Here is a 17,338-nt window from a genome sequence, read left to right on the forward strand (position 1 = left end):
GCATGCTCCTCCTCATCCTACACAGGCAAAGAAAACGCAGGTGTGGCTCAGGTTATACTGTCACTTATTCAGAAAGAACGAGATGATGATTTGGTGTCTCGTGAAAAAGTGGATCATTAAACAGGAAGAGTTTCAAGATATGGTTTCAGCCAAGAGTAGCAAATCCTGGGAAGGAAAAAAAGCCACAGAGACTGGACAGCGAAGGCTAAATATGTATCGATTGTTTGCACAGTTTTCAGATTAGAGATCTGAAAAATATCTGTCATCTTAAAGTAAAAATTCAGTTTTATTCATATATTATTAGAAACATTACACAAAGAGGCAGAGTCTTTCACCAACACTTTGAACCTCTTTATCTTTGGAATGCAAATTTCTCTGGCTTCATGCTGTTAGGGACTTTGGTAAAGCCAAGCAGAGCACTGCTACTGAGAAGTACAAACAGCACCAGAAAGCATACAATATCAGTGGTCTTGCAGATATAGAGGCAAGTCAAGGTTAGCTAGGCAAGCCATTTTTTTCTAGGATTACAGTAAAATGAAGAGCAAAAAGCATGTCTCTGGATTCGGATTTCTTCCATCACAGTTTTCAGTCCTCTCCACCACACAGGTTCAGCAGTGCCCTCTGGTAATCGCCTTTTGTGTCTTGCTGTAAAGCAAGCAGGGGAAAAGCAAAATACATATGAGAGAAGAGTCAAAATATGAAGGTTTATGTATTATATTCTAAACTTGTGAGACAGACTACATTTCACAGTTGAAAGCCTTGTGAGTTTGGAGGAGACTATTACAGCTTTATACTTATGCGTGAACTGAAAATCTTTGTAATTGTGATATAAATGCAAGGCTAAGGAGGGAAATTTTGTTACAAAAACAGTAAGATGACAAAGAAAGGCTGAAGGACATGTCTCAGTTCCTTTTCACTGATGACCACAAAAATCAGTAAGTTCACTGCCAACATAGTGTAGATTTGAGTAAGTGACAGCACTGAAAAGGTTTCTGTTGGTATTTGATCATCCATCAGCCTCAACACACAATAGAGCTCTTTAAATCAAAAGTTAAAGGGCTTGCAATGGCAAATGCACAGCTCAATCTTTTCCAAAAATACTCTATTTGTATTCCAAATCAGGCTTGAGCTGCACACACAAATTCAAGATGGCCCTTGTATCTTCCTGTCTCAGAAGCCAAGACCAATACAGGAAAGATGAAAGGAAGTATTATTCCCAATTCCTAGATGGAGAAGAGACACACAGGGAAATCAAGTGACCCACCCAAAGTCACCCAATAAATCTGATGCAGAGCTGCCACAGACTAACGCTGATCTGGACCGTATTACTGGATGGACTCATGCAATGGTGACCCACGAGAACTGAAATAAAACACTATAGTGAGGGCATCAGAACGAGAAACATTGCGCTAAGTATATGTCAAAATTAATAACCAAACAGTGGTTAAAAGCTTTATCAGAAATGAATTAACAGAAACCTGTTTTGTTCCTAACATAATACAGTTCGTAGCACTCTCCAATATACACATTTTTAATAGTTTGCATAGATATACTAAGTATCCAGTACATAGCCTAAATGGGATATGTAGATTAAATGAAATATATCTGCCTAAACAACTAGAAAATTCTATTAATATAGCAAGAGAAGCAAGCTGCAGTCAGCTTCTACCACATTTCTCCCTATGGTGCAGAGAAAACTGAGTTAAATATTGAGTGACGTACGACCTAAAACTAATTGCTGTGTCTGCCAAACCAAAGTTCCAAGCATGGAGCCTACTCTCAGGTGTCACCCCCAAGGTAGCTTTCAGCTCTACACTTTCTGAGAGACAGTCCAAAAGACTAGCATTGAAAATGCTTTAGAAGAACACACTGTGAACAGAGAAGGTTTTCTTGAAGGATAACTCCTTCCAGTTAATTGTCATATAACAAGAACCATTTTGAAAACTTATTTATAACTTCAAATTGACATTTTATTTCGAAGTTCATCCAGGAGGAAAAGAATTGGACTTAAGATTTTCATGCAACAACGTCTCCACTAGGAAAAGTGGGGAATGTATTACATGCTGATGTGAGGGTGAGCAGGAGCCCACTTCTAATCAGATGCACAAGCCCTTTACCTATAACACAATATTAAATTATACCTAACACTTGTAGTTCTTGCCCAGTCAAGGAAAATGGACAAAATCACTCAAGCTAAAAAGGTTATTTGTTGACTGCTGATGTTGAAGGGAGCAGCAAATCAAATGATCTATTTTCATTCAGCAATCACATAACAGTTTGGTTTTTTCTCTCTTTTGCTCTGGGGATAGGGGCAGAACATTTTTTTTTCCTTCGTAACACATCAACCTATTACAAAAAACCTGTATATTCAGTCAAATGGCTACCTAGAATTGTACTGGCTGTAGCCTACAAAGTTAAAGATAGGCTTTTCAATAGTGCTTAGTAATGATCTACTATCTTCACTTCAGCCTCTAAAAAAAATCTTCCATAAATTCTAATGGTGCAATTGATCCAAAGAGCACTGTGAAGGTCATACAGTTGATATAAAAAGAAACCTGAAAACTTACCTGGATGAAATAATAGAGGGATTTTCCATATTTCCTCTTGAATTCACTCTTAATTTTCAGCATGTCAACCTCACAGCGGGAGACCATAATCCTGATCAGAACCTTGTCCCGGGTTCCCTTGCCCTACAAGCAGATTCACACACAGAAGTATAATAGCTGAAATGCATAAAAAGACCACTGTATCTGATGGAAAGACAGAAAACTACAGGCAACTCAGCTGCAGCCATGAACGGTACAATGAATTCAACCTTGTAACTAAGGCCATTGTTGTGATCTAGGAGTTTGAGCACAAACATTTCTCTTTCATCATCAGAATTTGATCAAATTCTGGTCACAAATTTAGCTATCTAAACAGTAAAAGCAGCAGTCCTGATTCCCAAGGAGGTCTTCCTGCCAACTGACAGTCCTCAGGCGTTTTTCTCTCAACCTCTTCCTCAAGAAGGTATTCTGTGGCTAATTTAATGTCTTATTTTGACTCTTCAACGGATTTTCTCCTATCAGCTCTTTGTTGCCTGCAAGATATGTCTGACTTTGCTAATTATAATCAACTGATCATTATGGTAAGCCCTTAATAAACCTGGGCTAACTATACCTTTAGACAATCAGGACTAAAGATTATTACTATTTTAAAGGGGAACATTTAAAATTATCCCTGAATAAATATGAAACCTGAACTATTAACAGCAGGACATTCTAACACTTCAAGTTCTGAAAGTCCTATGTTAACACTAGCTTAAAATGGCCTATCATAAACTATGTGGGTGTCCTTAGAAAGTTTCATGCATTCCTTCTCAGATAACATAATTTTTACAGCTTTATTGTAAATAAATAAATAAAATAAAAATGCACGCTTAATCATTCATGTTTTACCTTCCTCATCTTACTTCCTATCCACATGCTGTTTTTTGGCAGCACCACAAAATCAGAATTTGATGGTATAGTAGGACAACAGTATATCAAGAACGTTTTTTGTCTGTGCTTCCATACTCCATCAGGCCGCAGGTTTGAGTTTTTCTTGCTATTTAGCCCACATTTTTCTGCAACCTTTCATTTTTCTCTGAAGTATTTCATTTTAAATCTATACTATGCATCTTGTCTTCTGACAACTTACAACCTTCAGGTCAAACATCCTTCACTTAGATATGAACTACACTGACTATAAACTTACATGTAAAACCTAAGCTTGACATTCAGGAACTATCCACCTATTCATAATCCCAGACTATACAACAATGATAGTATTAACCTCTTTCTCACTAATATTAACCAGAATTTAACCCAGAACCCTCAGAATAAGTTTCTTCTGAATAAACCAAACACTACTGATTCAGCAAGGGGTATGATCCAAAAGGAAACCTGAGAAGAAGGTGTGGAAAAAACAGCTGATGAACATTACTGTTCTTTGAAAGTTTTTTTTTTTTTTTTTTTTTTTTTTTTTTTTTTTAATAAAAATATATTTGAAATAAGATCTGGAGAAAATTTGTAGTTATAGTTCTGCTTTACGTCTTCACATACAGTTACTCCAGTAGCAGTCAACTACTCTGCTGTATCTGTATTTTGACCTTACCAGACAATATCAGATGTACTAGAATAGATTTTTATACCTGTAACGTTCAAAAGTATTCTTTTGAACAATATGCAGCCATTGTTAATTTCTTCCTGTGTCAAATATTTCATGAATAAAAGTGTTTAAGGAATAAAAATTTGATGAAACATGGAGGGAAAAAGAAAACAAAAAAACAAACAAAAAAAAACAACAGACAAAGTCTTCCTTACCTTCATAGAATCGTACAGCCTGTCTGCAAAATACAGCTGCTTGTTCTGAATGCACTGGACTGAAGAGACAGAGACAAGAACAGTTAAACATCCTGCCCACACTTGGATTAACGCAACACAGAATCCCAGAGTCTTTTTAAAGACATAATAAGTAGTTAGAATAAAAGTTTGCAGCAAAAGTTTCTCCAAAAGGGAACATAGAGAAATGATTTTTACCTGAGGTATTTGTTACTTACAAGTTGTTTTGGGAACTTTGTGAACAATTGGTATTTCCCTCACAGCTAGTTTCTTTCCAGAATGCTAGCCCTCCTCCACATACACTAAAATTCATTCTTATGTCCACCTTTCAAAAACAACCAATATTAATTGTACGCTGATCTCTGAGAAATCCCTCTTCAAGGCTGAGCTTTCTTTGTTCTCCACTTGCCTGAACACCTCTCAGTTCTCCCTTAGCCTGAAATGGATTGTATCTAAAGATATTCTTTACCTCTGAGTAACTCACCAAGATTAAGGAAGGCATTCTCCAGGTCTCCCTTAACTTCCTTCTTGATGCTCTCCAACATATCATATGGGCTGTAGCTCTTGTATCTCTCAAACACTATCGTAAGAAAGAAAAGAAGTGAAAACAAAACCAAAGAAAGAACCAGTAGAAGAACCACCTAAGCCAAAAGTGCAGAGTGCAATGCAGATGCGTATGATGAAAAAGTCTCTGTCCAAATCCTTCTGAGAACTTGGATCTTCAGTATAGCCTAAACTTGTCAGCTGAGGGTAAAGTTCTGATGTTATGGGCTTCTTCTCAAATATCTCAAATGTCCAGTAAAATATCATCCTGCCATTAATATTTTTTTGAAAAAAAATGGGCTGTTCAAAGCTAAACAAACACAGCTCCTGAAAAGAAAATTTTCCAAACTGGCTTTCCCATGTGCTTCTTACAGCAATACCAGAGCCACTCCTGAGCAGCTTCAATATCCAGTTTAAACACGTGACATAGCTGACCTACTCTAGCACAGAGGGAAAAGCTAAAGGAACTCTCAAGGTCTCCTGCAGCCCAGTTTTCTAGATTTATAACATTTACATTCTCAGTGTAGGTGAAATACCACTGAGTGACTGTTGCACCTGTGTAGAAAAGAGCTATATGCACATTCAAATTGAGAGATTAACACATCCACAGAAATAAATGCATTAAAAAAATGTTTGGTTATAAATTAAGATTTCCAAGTTTCATAGCTTTTTACACTCACTTGAACCACATCTGAGATGAAATACTTACCACTTGGGGTCTATTTTCCTTCTGTAGGGAGGAAAAAAACCCTAAAATCTGTTTCTTGAGAAGTACCTTTTTGGAGGTGAGGAACACTTCTTTCAGTCATAATGTTGATCCACTTTGGCACATCAGTTCCCTTTCTCTTCACGCCGGCATCATAGAGTTCCTGGGATAAGAACGATGAGCAAAATCACGGGTTATACGAGAAGCCATCTCAAACATATATAATATCTTTACTGGAAACCAAGCATGACTGTAACTGTGTCAATGGCAGAAACACAAAAGGACACACTGTTGGCCAGACCACCAAGGATAAGATCCATGGAACTAATCTGAAACTAAGCCAGGTTTTACCGTGTATTTATGTCTATTTACAGGTTTTACTCTGTATTTAGCTGCATTCAGTAGAGTTGAGGTAAATGAGGTAAATCTGACAAGCACAGATGTAGTAAAAAAGCAAATCAGCCAGTAAGTTCAGTGATACCTAACTCCTAATTTTTTGGAATTACTTGGCTGCCACTGCCAGTCTTGCAATGCATCAGTACTTCCTTTTCTTAAAGCATCTCTTTTTCAATATGCCTAAGGGAAATACCAGAGAGCTACTATGAAACTGCTAGCGGGTAAGTAGCCCATCCAAACAGATAATTGAAGATGTCAACATTGCAAGTGGTAGATACCTCAACTACATGCAAACACTGCTATGCAGGACAATTTGAAATACACATACCTATTTCTACAAGTGGTTTTCACACGTGCAACATTTGTGCTCTAACTGAACATCCCCCAAAATTCAGTCAACTTAAGAACATTCAATGGTCATTACTAGCACTTACCCTAGCATCTTGGTCAATCAACTCATAATCAATCACAGAAGTATCTTCACACCTTTTGCCCTTCAAACAAAGATAGCAGTATTTAGAAGAGATTTAATACATTGCAAGCAGTTTGCTCTACACATATTTGTTATTTTGTTTGTTTATCAGTATTTTCTGTATGAATAATCATTACAGTATGTTTCATCTCCATTATTAAGCTGCTGCTATGAATGCTGTGCCCCCGTCAAGGTGCTTTGCCTTTCAACATTTGAGTTACCTCCCCCCCCACACACCAAGAGACAGTAGGAGAAAATTCAAAGTTGAATCTGAAATCCAATCATTTTATTAAAAGGTATCAGTCAACTACCAAAGGGCAGGCAGATTAAGAAAAGCAGAAAAATATGGACAGATATACCTTGGCCAAGGCAACCATTAGCTTGCGAAAGTCACCAGATGTGTCTGATATAATGTCCTTTTCTAGTTCTGTCTTGTACACTAGAAAACAGAAAATGCTTTTCTATTTAGTGATGTTCTACAGATTCTTATGGAAAAACTTCTTTACTATGAGAGACAAAACACTGAAACAGGTTGCCTAGAGAGGCTGGAGAATCTCCTTCTCTGCAGATATTCCGAACCCACCCAGACATGATTCCGTGCAATGTGCTCTAGGTGACCCTGCCTGAGCAGAGGCACTGGACTAGATAATCTCCACAGCTCCCTTCCAACCTCAACCACTCTGTGAATATATACTTTTATGGAGTTCTTTTTTTTGTCTTTTCTGGCAGGTCTATCAAATAAGCTCATAAAAATGCCTTACTAGATTTCAGTTTCAAATGCTTATTAAATAACTGATCCAGGAATTGCTAAATCTACTATCATTATTTCTGTCACTACATACAGAACGCATGTAACACAGAAAACAAACCTACTTAGACACAACTTAGATGACTAGCAAATGTTCTCCAATTTGTTTATTATCCAGCAACAGATGAAACTATAGATACACAATAATATCCAGTATGTCAATATAAAGTAATTTCTTCGGCCTGACTACCAGAGAATCAAAGCAGATGCAGGGCAAGTGACTTTATCAATCAAATTGGCAGTCGGGGGGGACTTATCTAGGTAAGGTTTTGGACAAGCATAGTACGTTGCAACTTTCAGTGTAAACTTACTTTCCCTGTAGACTCTGTTAATTTCATAAAGCTCCTGATTTGTCCGGGAGCAGACGATTTCAATGAGTGTGTCTTCATCAGTTCCCAGACCCTGCAACACATACACAATACAGTTAAGCCAGAAATGAACAGACATGCTTGAAGGGTTTCAAAATATTTTAGTGACATTTTGCTACCATTTTTCCTTTCTCCCACTCTAACAGTTTCACAACTGTTCAGGGATATTTTTGCCAACTGTATACATGTTTGTAACGTCCCTGAGAAATCCCAGATGGAACATTTTTAGTTGCCAAATATTATTCTATTAGCTTTGAGATACACTAGATAATATCTATGGGAAATATTTGTTGGCCATAAGTGCTTATAACACTTACCAGACCTCCCCACCAGCATAACAGGATGAGGTAAACACATCACTGTCAATGTACGATTCTCTTCTATCTTTCCACTGAGAGCACAGGACAAAAATCTCATTTTCAGCATGCAAATACGCAGACATCAACATGTTCTTCCCAGCTTTTCCTCCTCACCTCCCTCCATGCACCTCCCTACTATAAATAGGAGGCTGAAGATGACACAGTCATTAGCAATGGCCTTGTCTCCAGTTCAGCAAAGATTCAACCATGTTCTGAGTTTCCAGCTCACAAACAGCCTCCCCTTGAACTATGCACATTTTCCATGTGCTTCTCAATACACAAACACAGACAGAACCATATTATATAGCTATATTGATGTTAAAGAAAAAATATCTTTAGTATGATAGATTAAGTATTCTGATTTAAAATGTACATCTTGATCAAGGTAGGTGAATTGAGAGGACTTGTATGTATTTCAAATCAGGTTTTGTGATCAAGATCAAAATGTAACAAATCAGATTTCTGCTTAGCTTCCTGTAGAGCTAAAATAAACTTAATGAAGAGTCAGTAGTAATGCAGTTTAGTTCAAAGTACTATTTAAAGAATAATATAGGTATTAGCAATATAATAAAACTACAAACCACATGAAAATGTATCAGTTATCAATTAAACCTCACAGCAACTCAGCTGCTCCAAAATAATGTGGCTTCATTGATGTGCTCTAAACCTTGTGGAACTATTTTACATAGAAAAACAGACATAATCATTTTTAAATATTTGCTGACAATACTGCAATATTCTTGTTACATCTTGGATGCGGCAAATCACAAGAGCATATACTAAATTCTTGACTGAGTCAGAAAAAGTATATTGTATTGCAAGACAACAGTTATGTAGATTGTCTCATACATGAAAGAAGGCAAAGTGGATTTTGCATTATCATTAATTAAAAGAAATGACTTAATATTACATATTAAAATGTATTAATTATATATTAAAACATGATCTTCCAGTCTTGCCTAATTGGCATAAATCTGTAAAATGCAGTATTAGGCTAGGCTTTACAGAAGCCTGCAACTTAGACAGAATTTCTCTCATATATAATGTGCAGAGTATTAATAGAATATGTTTCTTGCCATATATGATGCATATATTATGTATGCCTTATTTGGTGTTAAAAATGCCAGCATAAAGATTTGAGTGGAACTATACTTTCCATTGCTATCACATAAAATGAACATTTCCAGATAACCAAAACAGTTAAATAATTGTAAACAATAGGTGTAACTAGACAAGGGACTAGTAAGGTGACATTAAAATAAGACACCTAATTAGGTCAAGAGAATACCTCCCTCAAAGCAATTAGTCCTTACATGCTTCATCTATAGCTCCTGGATAGAGACAGGAGTCTCTAAAGGACAGTTTTAGAATAGGAGACTAACATAGGTGACCTGAAAATGCTGCTCTCTAGTGACCACAGACAATATCTGGGTGACTATTTAGTAAAGCCAGCCTTAGTACTGGGGAAAAACAAAACAAAAATAAAACAAAACAACAGCAACAACAAAAAAACCCACAAAACACTTCTTTAAATAGATTCCACTGAGAAGTTTGTTCTTTTGTTCCATTTTGTGGGTTGTTTTTTGTTTTTGCTTTTCACCTACTAGCCAATAAATGATACTCATGCAAATCCCATTACTCTCATTTGCCAGAATCACCAGCAAAAGGAAAGAACACTATTAGGATTCCTGTTAGGAAGCTGTTTGTTAAGACCCTTGGAATGAATTTTGTATGGTATCTGACAAAAATAGGCATAGTTTGTACAGAAATCCAAGAGGAGTCTGCAGGCAAACAGATCAGGAAAACCTCTCATACAGTATGCGTTTACATGTGGAAAATGCAGGTAATTATGCAAAAAATTACTGTCTTGGAAAAAGTGTCTTTAGTGATGGAGAAAAGAGAGGACTAAAACCAAGCAATTTCATATAATGTCTCACAGCTAAGAGAATTAGAAAGACTCTCTACAGAATGGTTCTAATAGATATCCGGGGAAGAAACGAAGGCTAACAAAATGTAATGATCTCTAGCTATTTTTGAAGTATTTTGTAAGAATATATACCTGAAAAAATAGCAACTAAAATTTAAGTTCAAGCAAGAACAGCAGTATTTTGTAAGCAAATTCAGAGTATTAGATGAATGCTTGGAAGAGGGAAACATCTAGCCGGTAAAGAAAATACAATACTCTACATCTGTGGCTATCTACTCTAAGGCAATGGCTTGACCTTCTGGCTGTAAATACAGCACAAGTGCTAGATAAGTACGTGGTCATTCTAACATAACACACCACATAAAAAATTTCCAAATTTTAAAATTATTATCTGATTCACAACAAATTATGGATAGCCTCTCCCTAAACCAGAAGAGGGCAGCATCCGATTGCTCAAAGAATGAATATGGCCCACAGTTAAAACAGCGATCATCTCTCCTTACTTGTTATTGGTGCACTGGTATTATTTTTGTACATTTGTTTCACTGTCTGGAAACAGTAATCAAATCAACTCTTTGTCTTGTTCTGAGTTCTATTGCACATATTTTAATACTTTTTTGTTATCATTAAACAAAAACAAAAAACAAAACTAACCTGATCAAGAACATTAAGAGTTTAAGAGATGCTTATAAATACAAACTCCCAAACCTTCGTTTGCTTAGAAAGGTAAAAACACTGGCATGCGAACCTCTCAAAGCCTTGTTTCAGCAACCAGTGGGGCAGATTTTTCTTAACTAGTGATCTATTCCACGCTTGCCTGTGATTGCAGGGGACTGAACTCAGACCCATTGCTGTGCTGTTTCTCTAAGATTCCTTTCAACACATGCCCCGACCTCCTCCTTCTCCTCCTCCTCCTTGTGTTCTACAGAGAAAGGCCTGGGTACAGGATGTTCTTTCAAGATCAATGATATGACCCAGTAATAGCAAACTACTTTTTATTAAGCCTATAAATGCTAACAAAGGATTTAATGGCTCCAGCTGCTTTCTTACGCTTTTTTTTTATTATGAACCAGTTCATTGTTTAAAGGCAGGCAGAAGAGCAGCTACCAGCCAGAACAGCCTATCAGTCCTTCCTGACCTGCCTCACATTACTTTTTCCTAATGAGAGGTTAACACTTTATAATAATAATAATAGTAAATAATAATCATAATAATAATAAAATAATAAAATAAAAAGAAAGATTGCATGGTTCCAGAATTTCTTTAATTGCAGACTCAAATTTCAGGTACCTTGAAGTTGGATACTTAAACTGTAGTACTAAAATGTCAGCAGCTGTATTTGAAAACTGTGTTTGAATACCAAGTCCATACTTATTCTTGAGGAAGGCTCAGACTTTGACATATTTAAATCTTCAAGTTCATTTACCTTCATGGCAGCTTTCAATTCAGAGGCATCATACTGTGCAGGTGTCTTCAGCAAGCCCAAGATCACCGCCTCCAAATGACCTGACAGAGCAGACTTGAGTGCTGCTGAAAGTTCCTGTAAAAATCAAGAGAAGATGGAAGAAATAATTAAAGCTCACTTCTGATCTCCAGAGAATTTAGCTTGTAGTGCTTTAAATCTCCAAGCCTGCAACAATTGACATGGAAACAGAACATAAAGAGCTTTTCTTTCGTAAAAGCCTAAGAAAGAAATTAGGGCAAAGGAAATTTTTCTCAGGTTTGAAAATAAGAAAAATCCACTGGTGGCTGACAAAGTGCTGGGAAGCATGGTGCCAAGACATCCGAGTGACTCCGTACAACTCGGTTCTCGTCTTGAAGCACTGACACTGTGCTAATAAGCACCGATGGATCTGAGCTTGACACCCTATCGTGGGCGCCTCTCCATCGCACTTCATAATGCTCCTAGTAGCACTACATTATTTGAGTTTTTCCTATTTATCTCAGCCCTACGTTAGCTTAGACACTGGAAAATTGACTGCACAGTTATTCCACTGCACCAGTCCAGTTCTCAAACAGCTGGCCAAGGAGAAAACATGGCCCCTGAGTGCAGGAAAATCAGCCTTATCTTAAGGAAGTCATCAGAATTCTGTAGTCAAAATCTCTATTGTTAATTCTCAGTCAATGTTAGAGGAAAAACAGTCCGATATTTTCACTTCACAGGATGCATGCATATATGTAGCAAAAAGTCTGGCATTTCCTCTTTTATGGGCTTCGGATATAACTTGAATAACACTACTATCAGCTGCATTGTAGTGTAGTTACAAATTTCAAATCCCTGGAATCAAAGTCTGGGATCTAAACAGATCACTATGTTTCTTAAAGCTGGAGTTAAATCTGTAGCATTCAGAAGAGAGTTGCTGCACTTAAATTACTGGTTTCTACACAAACAAGTTTGGGGTGGGGGTGTGGACAAAAAAACAGACAGAAAAGAAAACAATCTCAGCAAAATTGCAAAAAAGTTTGTATCAGAGAGATAAAGAGCCAATGCATTTGGTGTGTTTCCAGAGTAACCAATTAACCCAGGACACTACTAGATGCAAATATCACACGCACTTACTCCACAGATGGAGCGAGAGAGTGAACAGAGGTTTTGAAAGTCTAACTGTTTTAGTCTAAGAAATATTTTATTACACTAACCCAGTTTGGATGCAACATTCCATCATTTGTGTGAAAAAAGGTTCTTTAGACATTAGCTGAAATAGTGAAGATACTGCACACCCCTGTTAGAAATTTTAGGACAATGCCATCAATTCCAATTAGCTAAGCGAATTCGGTCTTTGTAATCTTCGTACTTTGGTGTAAAGGTTGAAGGAAATACAAATAGATAATATAAATACAATAAGTTCTACCAAAGTAACTGCAGCAAAAGACCCCAAACCAAACCAAACCCTTGCCCTCATATCAGCAGGCTTCTGGAAAAACAAACTCTTCCCCTCTCATACAGGAAAGCAGGGGCTCCACCTTACTATTCTCTGCCATAGCTAGGGATGCACCAAAAGAGAAGCAGGAAGCAGGCAACTGACAGATACCTTTTTTTCTTTACTACTTACAAATTAATGATTTTATGAAGTTTTCCAAATGTGCACCTGTGTATTAGCATTTCATTTCAAAGTAACTACTATTGGTAGACAGTGGCAGTTAAAATCAGACATGTACAGAGCTTTGGGCAGACTAATACCCAGTAATCACCAATAGCTCCATTAATGCTGGTGAAGGGAAAATATTTCAGAGACTTTTTGGTAGAAACACTGCTCCTCAGGATTAGCATTAGTTCCTGTTAGAGTTCAGCTCACAGAAACAAAAATGGGGGTAGATCTGAGACCATTTTTCTATATAATGACTAATCCTGCAGTGAGGCACAATATGAACAATAAACCATAGCCACCCCAGCAGTGTCTGCAACTGCACAGCGTATTGCCAAAGCAATCCATAAGATATTTTCCCTAGAAGATATATCTATATCACCGGACAAGATGTGTCTTTTCATATTCCATTTCTTCCTCTCCTGTCATTCACTTGTTTGTTTCCATGAGCGGTTTCTACTACAAATTTCCATTGTTTCTATAGGTCATTTAATCCTTTGGCACTTATCACACTTGATAAATTCATTTGGTTCCTGTGTTGCAGCAAGGAAAGGTAAATGAAGAGATAAACATTTAAATGAAAGAAGGCATGGATTTTCTTGACTATGCATTTTTGTGCTCATGCAAAACATTTAACAGAGTTTCAAGTGACACATTTTGTTATTAAGATCCAGGTTATATTCACAGTTCTCATGGTGCCCACAGAGAGTGACTGCTGGGATGCAGGCCTGTGTGCACACACATGCATCCAACCTGCACATGTTTCTGCATGTGCCTATATTAGCCATGCATAAAAATTGGTGAATTTCCAAACTTTAACTCTAGTTTTACATTTGTTTGTGGATGCGCACTCTGGGCTGCTATTGGAGGATTACCATTTGGGGTCTGGCAAACCTGAAAAAGAGACATTCACTGTAATCTTAAACTGCACTCTATGTAAGCTTCTCTTCTTCTGCATGGACATAAAACTTCAATTACAGCAAGATTCAAAAGCTCAAAAGCGAAGAAAATGCTTCCTGACTTTCAGTTAGCAAGACTCATTATACAGACTGTTGTATCTGTTTTACAGATTCGTTTTCCTCAATAGATCAGTACATCAGATATTTCTGTGAGGAAAATATCTAGTGATAGTTCAGTTGATTACTTCACTGTCCACACATGCAGCATTCATAGCACAACTGACTGCAGTTTTCTTTTATTTAAGCTAACACTGTGCATAGAAATTGAATATTTTCTTTAGGCTAAGTTATCTTAATAAATAAATACCACCCAAAGCTTCTCCCTTTTACGTTTTCTTTCAAATTGTAGCATTTCCTGCCAAGCCTTTCACAGGTTTAAGTAGCTATTTTGCCACACTTAAAAAAAAAAAAAAAAAAAAAAAAAAAAAAAAAAAAAAAAACACACAATTGATACTGTTTAGCACGTTTCAGCATGTAACCCTGTGGCTGGCTGATGATCTGCTACCCATCTTAATTTCTAGAGGTACTAAAAAACCTTCATTTCCAACAGATTTCAGTTCCAACTGTGCATACTGAACACACTTGTAAATCCCACAACTTCTAAACTGTGACAGCAGAGAGAAAGTAATGGATCTTTACTGCCAGTGAAAAGATAAATTAAGCAATATTTATCTCCAGTTTATGGAACCTGAATACCCATGAAATATATGAGCCCCAAAAACCTAACTATGCACAGGAAAAATATTCAGTATTTCATATTCCTTCATATTTTGGTACCTTTTTGGTTCTTCTCTGGTAGGCAAAAGCAATATCCTGCCTCTGTTCATTGCTGCGGTTTGTCAGGATGTTGATGATGGTGACCTCATCCACACCTACAATGACAAAAGACAGAGTCAAAGAAGCCTTCTCGTTTCTATCCATTTGTTCTCCTACACTCAAAACACAGCATGTCTGCAATCCGGATCAGGGCTCAGCAGTTCTCTAGTGTAGAATCTGTTAAGTCCTGGCCTTGCAGATATTGCAACCAATTACAACCTAAATTTTTGATGTGATGCACATCTTGCTGTGTATACTCACACATTCAGCTCAGCTGAGCCCAGCCCATGAGCAGCTTTGCTACTTCTGTGCTCCATTTCACATGTGTGTCTGTATGTGTGTGTGTGACAAATTTGAGCTTATTACAGCCTGTCCAGTAATTTCAGTAGCATGATTTCAATTAAGACTTCTTAATAAAACAGTTATATTTTCTAATTTGCCCTTAGGAGCTTAACCAACACTCCAAACAGAAACAGGAAGACAACACTATATTACTTTCTCTCAGCAGCTCAGAAGATAGTTCATCCCAGTATCAAGAAAACCTGCTATGTATGTGCTCCCTTTTTTTTTGAAATGGTCTTTAGAAGATCCATGCTGAGTTTTAACTAAGCTACCCAGATAATTTGGATGCTCAAACTCTCTATCTTCTTCTTCTTTTAAGCAGCTGACTCAGTAAAGGCTTAGGTTTAGATGATGTTTTCTGAATCTGCTCACTTAAATGCAGTTGCTGACTGAACACAGGGAGATCATTTGGTTTTATTACAAGTTGAAAGCCTAGGCACACATCCAGGGTCAGACTCTCTAGCTGTCCATAGCATTTAATGTATTCCACAGCCTTAAATCCTGCAGGGCAGATATTCATGCTGCCACCAATGCTGATCAATACATATAGAGGAAAAGCTTTTTCTGTTATACAGGATATTTCTCAGATATCAGCTACTTGCTACTCACTACTCAAGGTTCTTTCCAGTGCAGGAGAAGCATCTTGTGGCTCTGCCACTATTCCTACCTGTTACTGCCAAAATGCACTTCAGATTCACTCTTTTTCCCCTACTTGCTGCTTTCAGCTAGACTCTCCCAAACTTGCATTCTTTGGACTGGCACAGTTCTTCCTCTGATCTGTTTTCATTTTCTGCTTGATCTTGGGAATTCAAAATATACCACAGAGCCCAGCTCTGTTTCCTGGTCTGACGGATGGCTTTGGAGCATCTTTATCTGAACCTGGATCGTGTGACCTCTCTCTGTGCCCTATGGTAGGGCTCCAACTCATTGGACACAACATTATCATGCCCTGCAGACATCTAGTTTTCTCCAAGTACACTCTGCAAAGACAGCAACTCGCCAAAGACATCCACTTCCTCCTATCTCTAAATCAACCCCTTGCAGCACTGCTGGACTTCAGTTCTGAGCTTCATCGCTTACATTCTCCCGCTTACACCACATACGGGACAGCCCTATTGGTCTGATTCTATGAACACCAGAGAGAAATGAGTACCACATCTCCACACTTACCAAATACTTCCATGCTATTAGCTAACACCACTGATTAGTCAAGTATGTAAATAAAATCGTTACCTTTTGCTTATTCAACATCAACAGAAGAAAAAAAAATGTATTTATAGTCCCTTAACTAACTTCTAAAATTATTTCAACTATCTTCTTACTATGAGAGCTTATAAAACCTGCCCTTGCAATAAACCAGTCTGTTAGTCAAAGGAAAATATTTAGAAATGCAAGTCCCCGCCACAAGCCAAATCAAAGAAATTGTTAGCAAGCAGGACACATTTTGACATTGCCAGTTCTGAACAGAATCAAAAGAGGTCCTCCCAGGTATTCGTAAGCAGTATGGTAACTGCTTGATACTTCACAAGACCTGGTTGAGGACTCACTGCTTGCTCAAGTAAAACCTTATTTTGAATTTGTAATTTTAGACTTCCAATTTAATTTTCTTACTTCATCTAATACAGCAGACAAGAATGCACTGCAAAACAATACAACTGAAAGTAATTCTATTCCCTTCCCCAATTCTCCAGTGCTGATTTATGCTATATCACTGAATTCAGTCTCTATGTAAAATGCTCCTTTCCATCTCACATACTTTATTGATTAACCAGAACCATCTGGATCTGCCATTCAAACACAGATAGAGAATAATGCTGTAGCTGGAAGTAACGTCCAGATAATAAATTCTTCCAAAAAGAAGAATCAGCATAGTGTGTAAATAGATGGACACAGGAGACAGCTTGAAGAACTCTCAAACCATTATGCTCCACTGTCAAGCTAACCTATAGCTGTGCTTTGTAATTGCTTGTTCTGAACTATTTGTCAGCTGAAGCTTACAAAAGGCAAAACTATAAATACTGCGCATCTGATATATTCTTCTGCAATAGGAAGATGACATATAACTAGTCTTTTTTTTTTATGGTGAGTTGCATGCCAGCTTTTGAACCTAACTAAGGTGTCTCTAATCTAGAGGTCAGTTCAAGCCCAGAGTTTCTACTTAACTTTCTCCATTTACTATAGCAAGCATTGCAAAT

General features: G+C 37.4%; 1 protein-coding gene across 4 annotated transcripts in view; it reads right to left on the reverse strand.

The window, feature by feature from the left end:
- Window positions 1-267: 267 nt before the first annotated feature.
- Window positions 268-17,338, reverse strand: part of ANXA2 (annexin A2) — a 29,950-nt gene continuing 12,879 nt past the window's right edge. For 2 of the 4 annotated variants that reach the window (XM_062584221.1, XM_062584223.1), the window contains exons 4-14: window positions 14,763-14,857; window positions 13,858-13,920; window positions 11,367-11,480; window positions 7,598-7,688; window positions 6,838-6,917; window positions 6,441-6,500; window positions 5,680-5,773; window positions 4,846-4,941; window positions 4,344-4,402; window positions 2,568-2,690; window positions 268-645 (exon numbers count right to left, since the gene is read on the reverse strand). In XM_062584221.1, the coding sequence (XP_062440205.1) occupies window positions 586-645; window positions 2,568-2,690; window positions 4,344-4,402; window positions 4,846-4,941; window positions 5,680-5,773; window positions 6,441-6,500; window positions 6,838-6,917; window positions 7,598-7,688; window positions 11,367-11,480; window positions 13,858-13,920; window positions 14,763-14,857 (935 nt within the window). In that variant the 3' untranslated portion in view covers window positions 268-585. The remainder of the gene's footprint in view (window positions 646-2,567; window positions 2,691-4,343; window positions 4,403-4,845; window positions 4,942-5,679; window positions 5,774-6,440; window positions 6,501-6,837; window positions 6,918-7,597; window positions 7,689-11,366; window positions 11,481-13,857; window positions 13,921-14,762; window positions 14,858-17,338) is intronic. The other 2 variants (XM_062584222.1, XM_062584224.1) reach the window with 2 other exon arrangements.

This window comes from Rhea pennata, chromosome 10 (assembly GCF_028389875.1).
Source record: "Rhea pennata isolate bPtePen1 chromosome 10, bPtePen1.pri, whole genome shotgun sequence".
Taxonomy (NCBI): domain Eukaryota; kingdom Metazoa; phylum Chordata; class Aves; order Rheiformes; family Rheidae; genus Rhea; species Rhea pennata.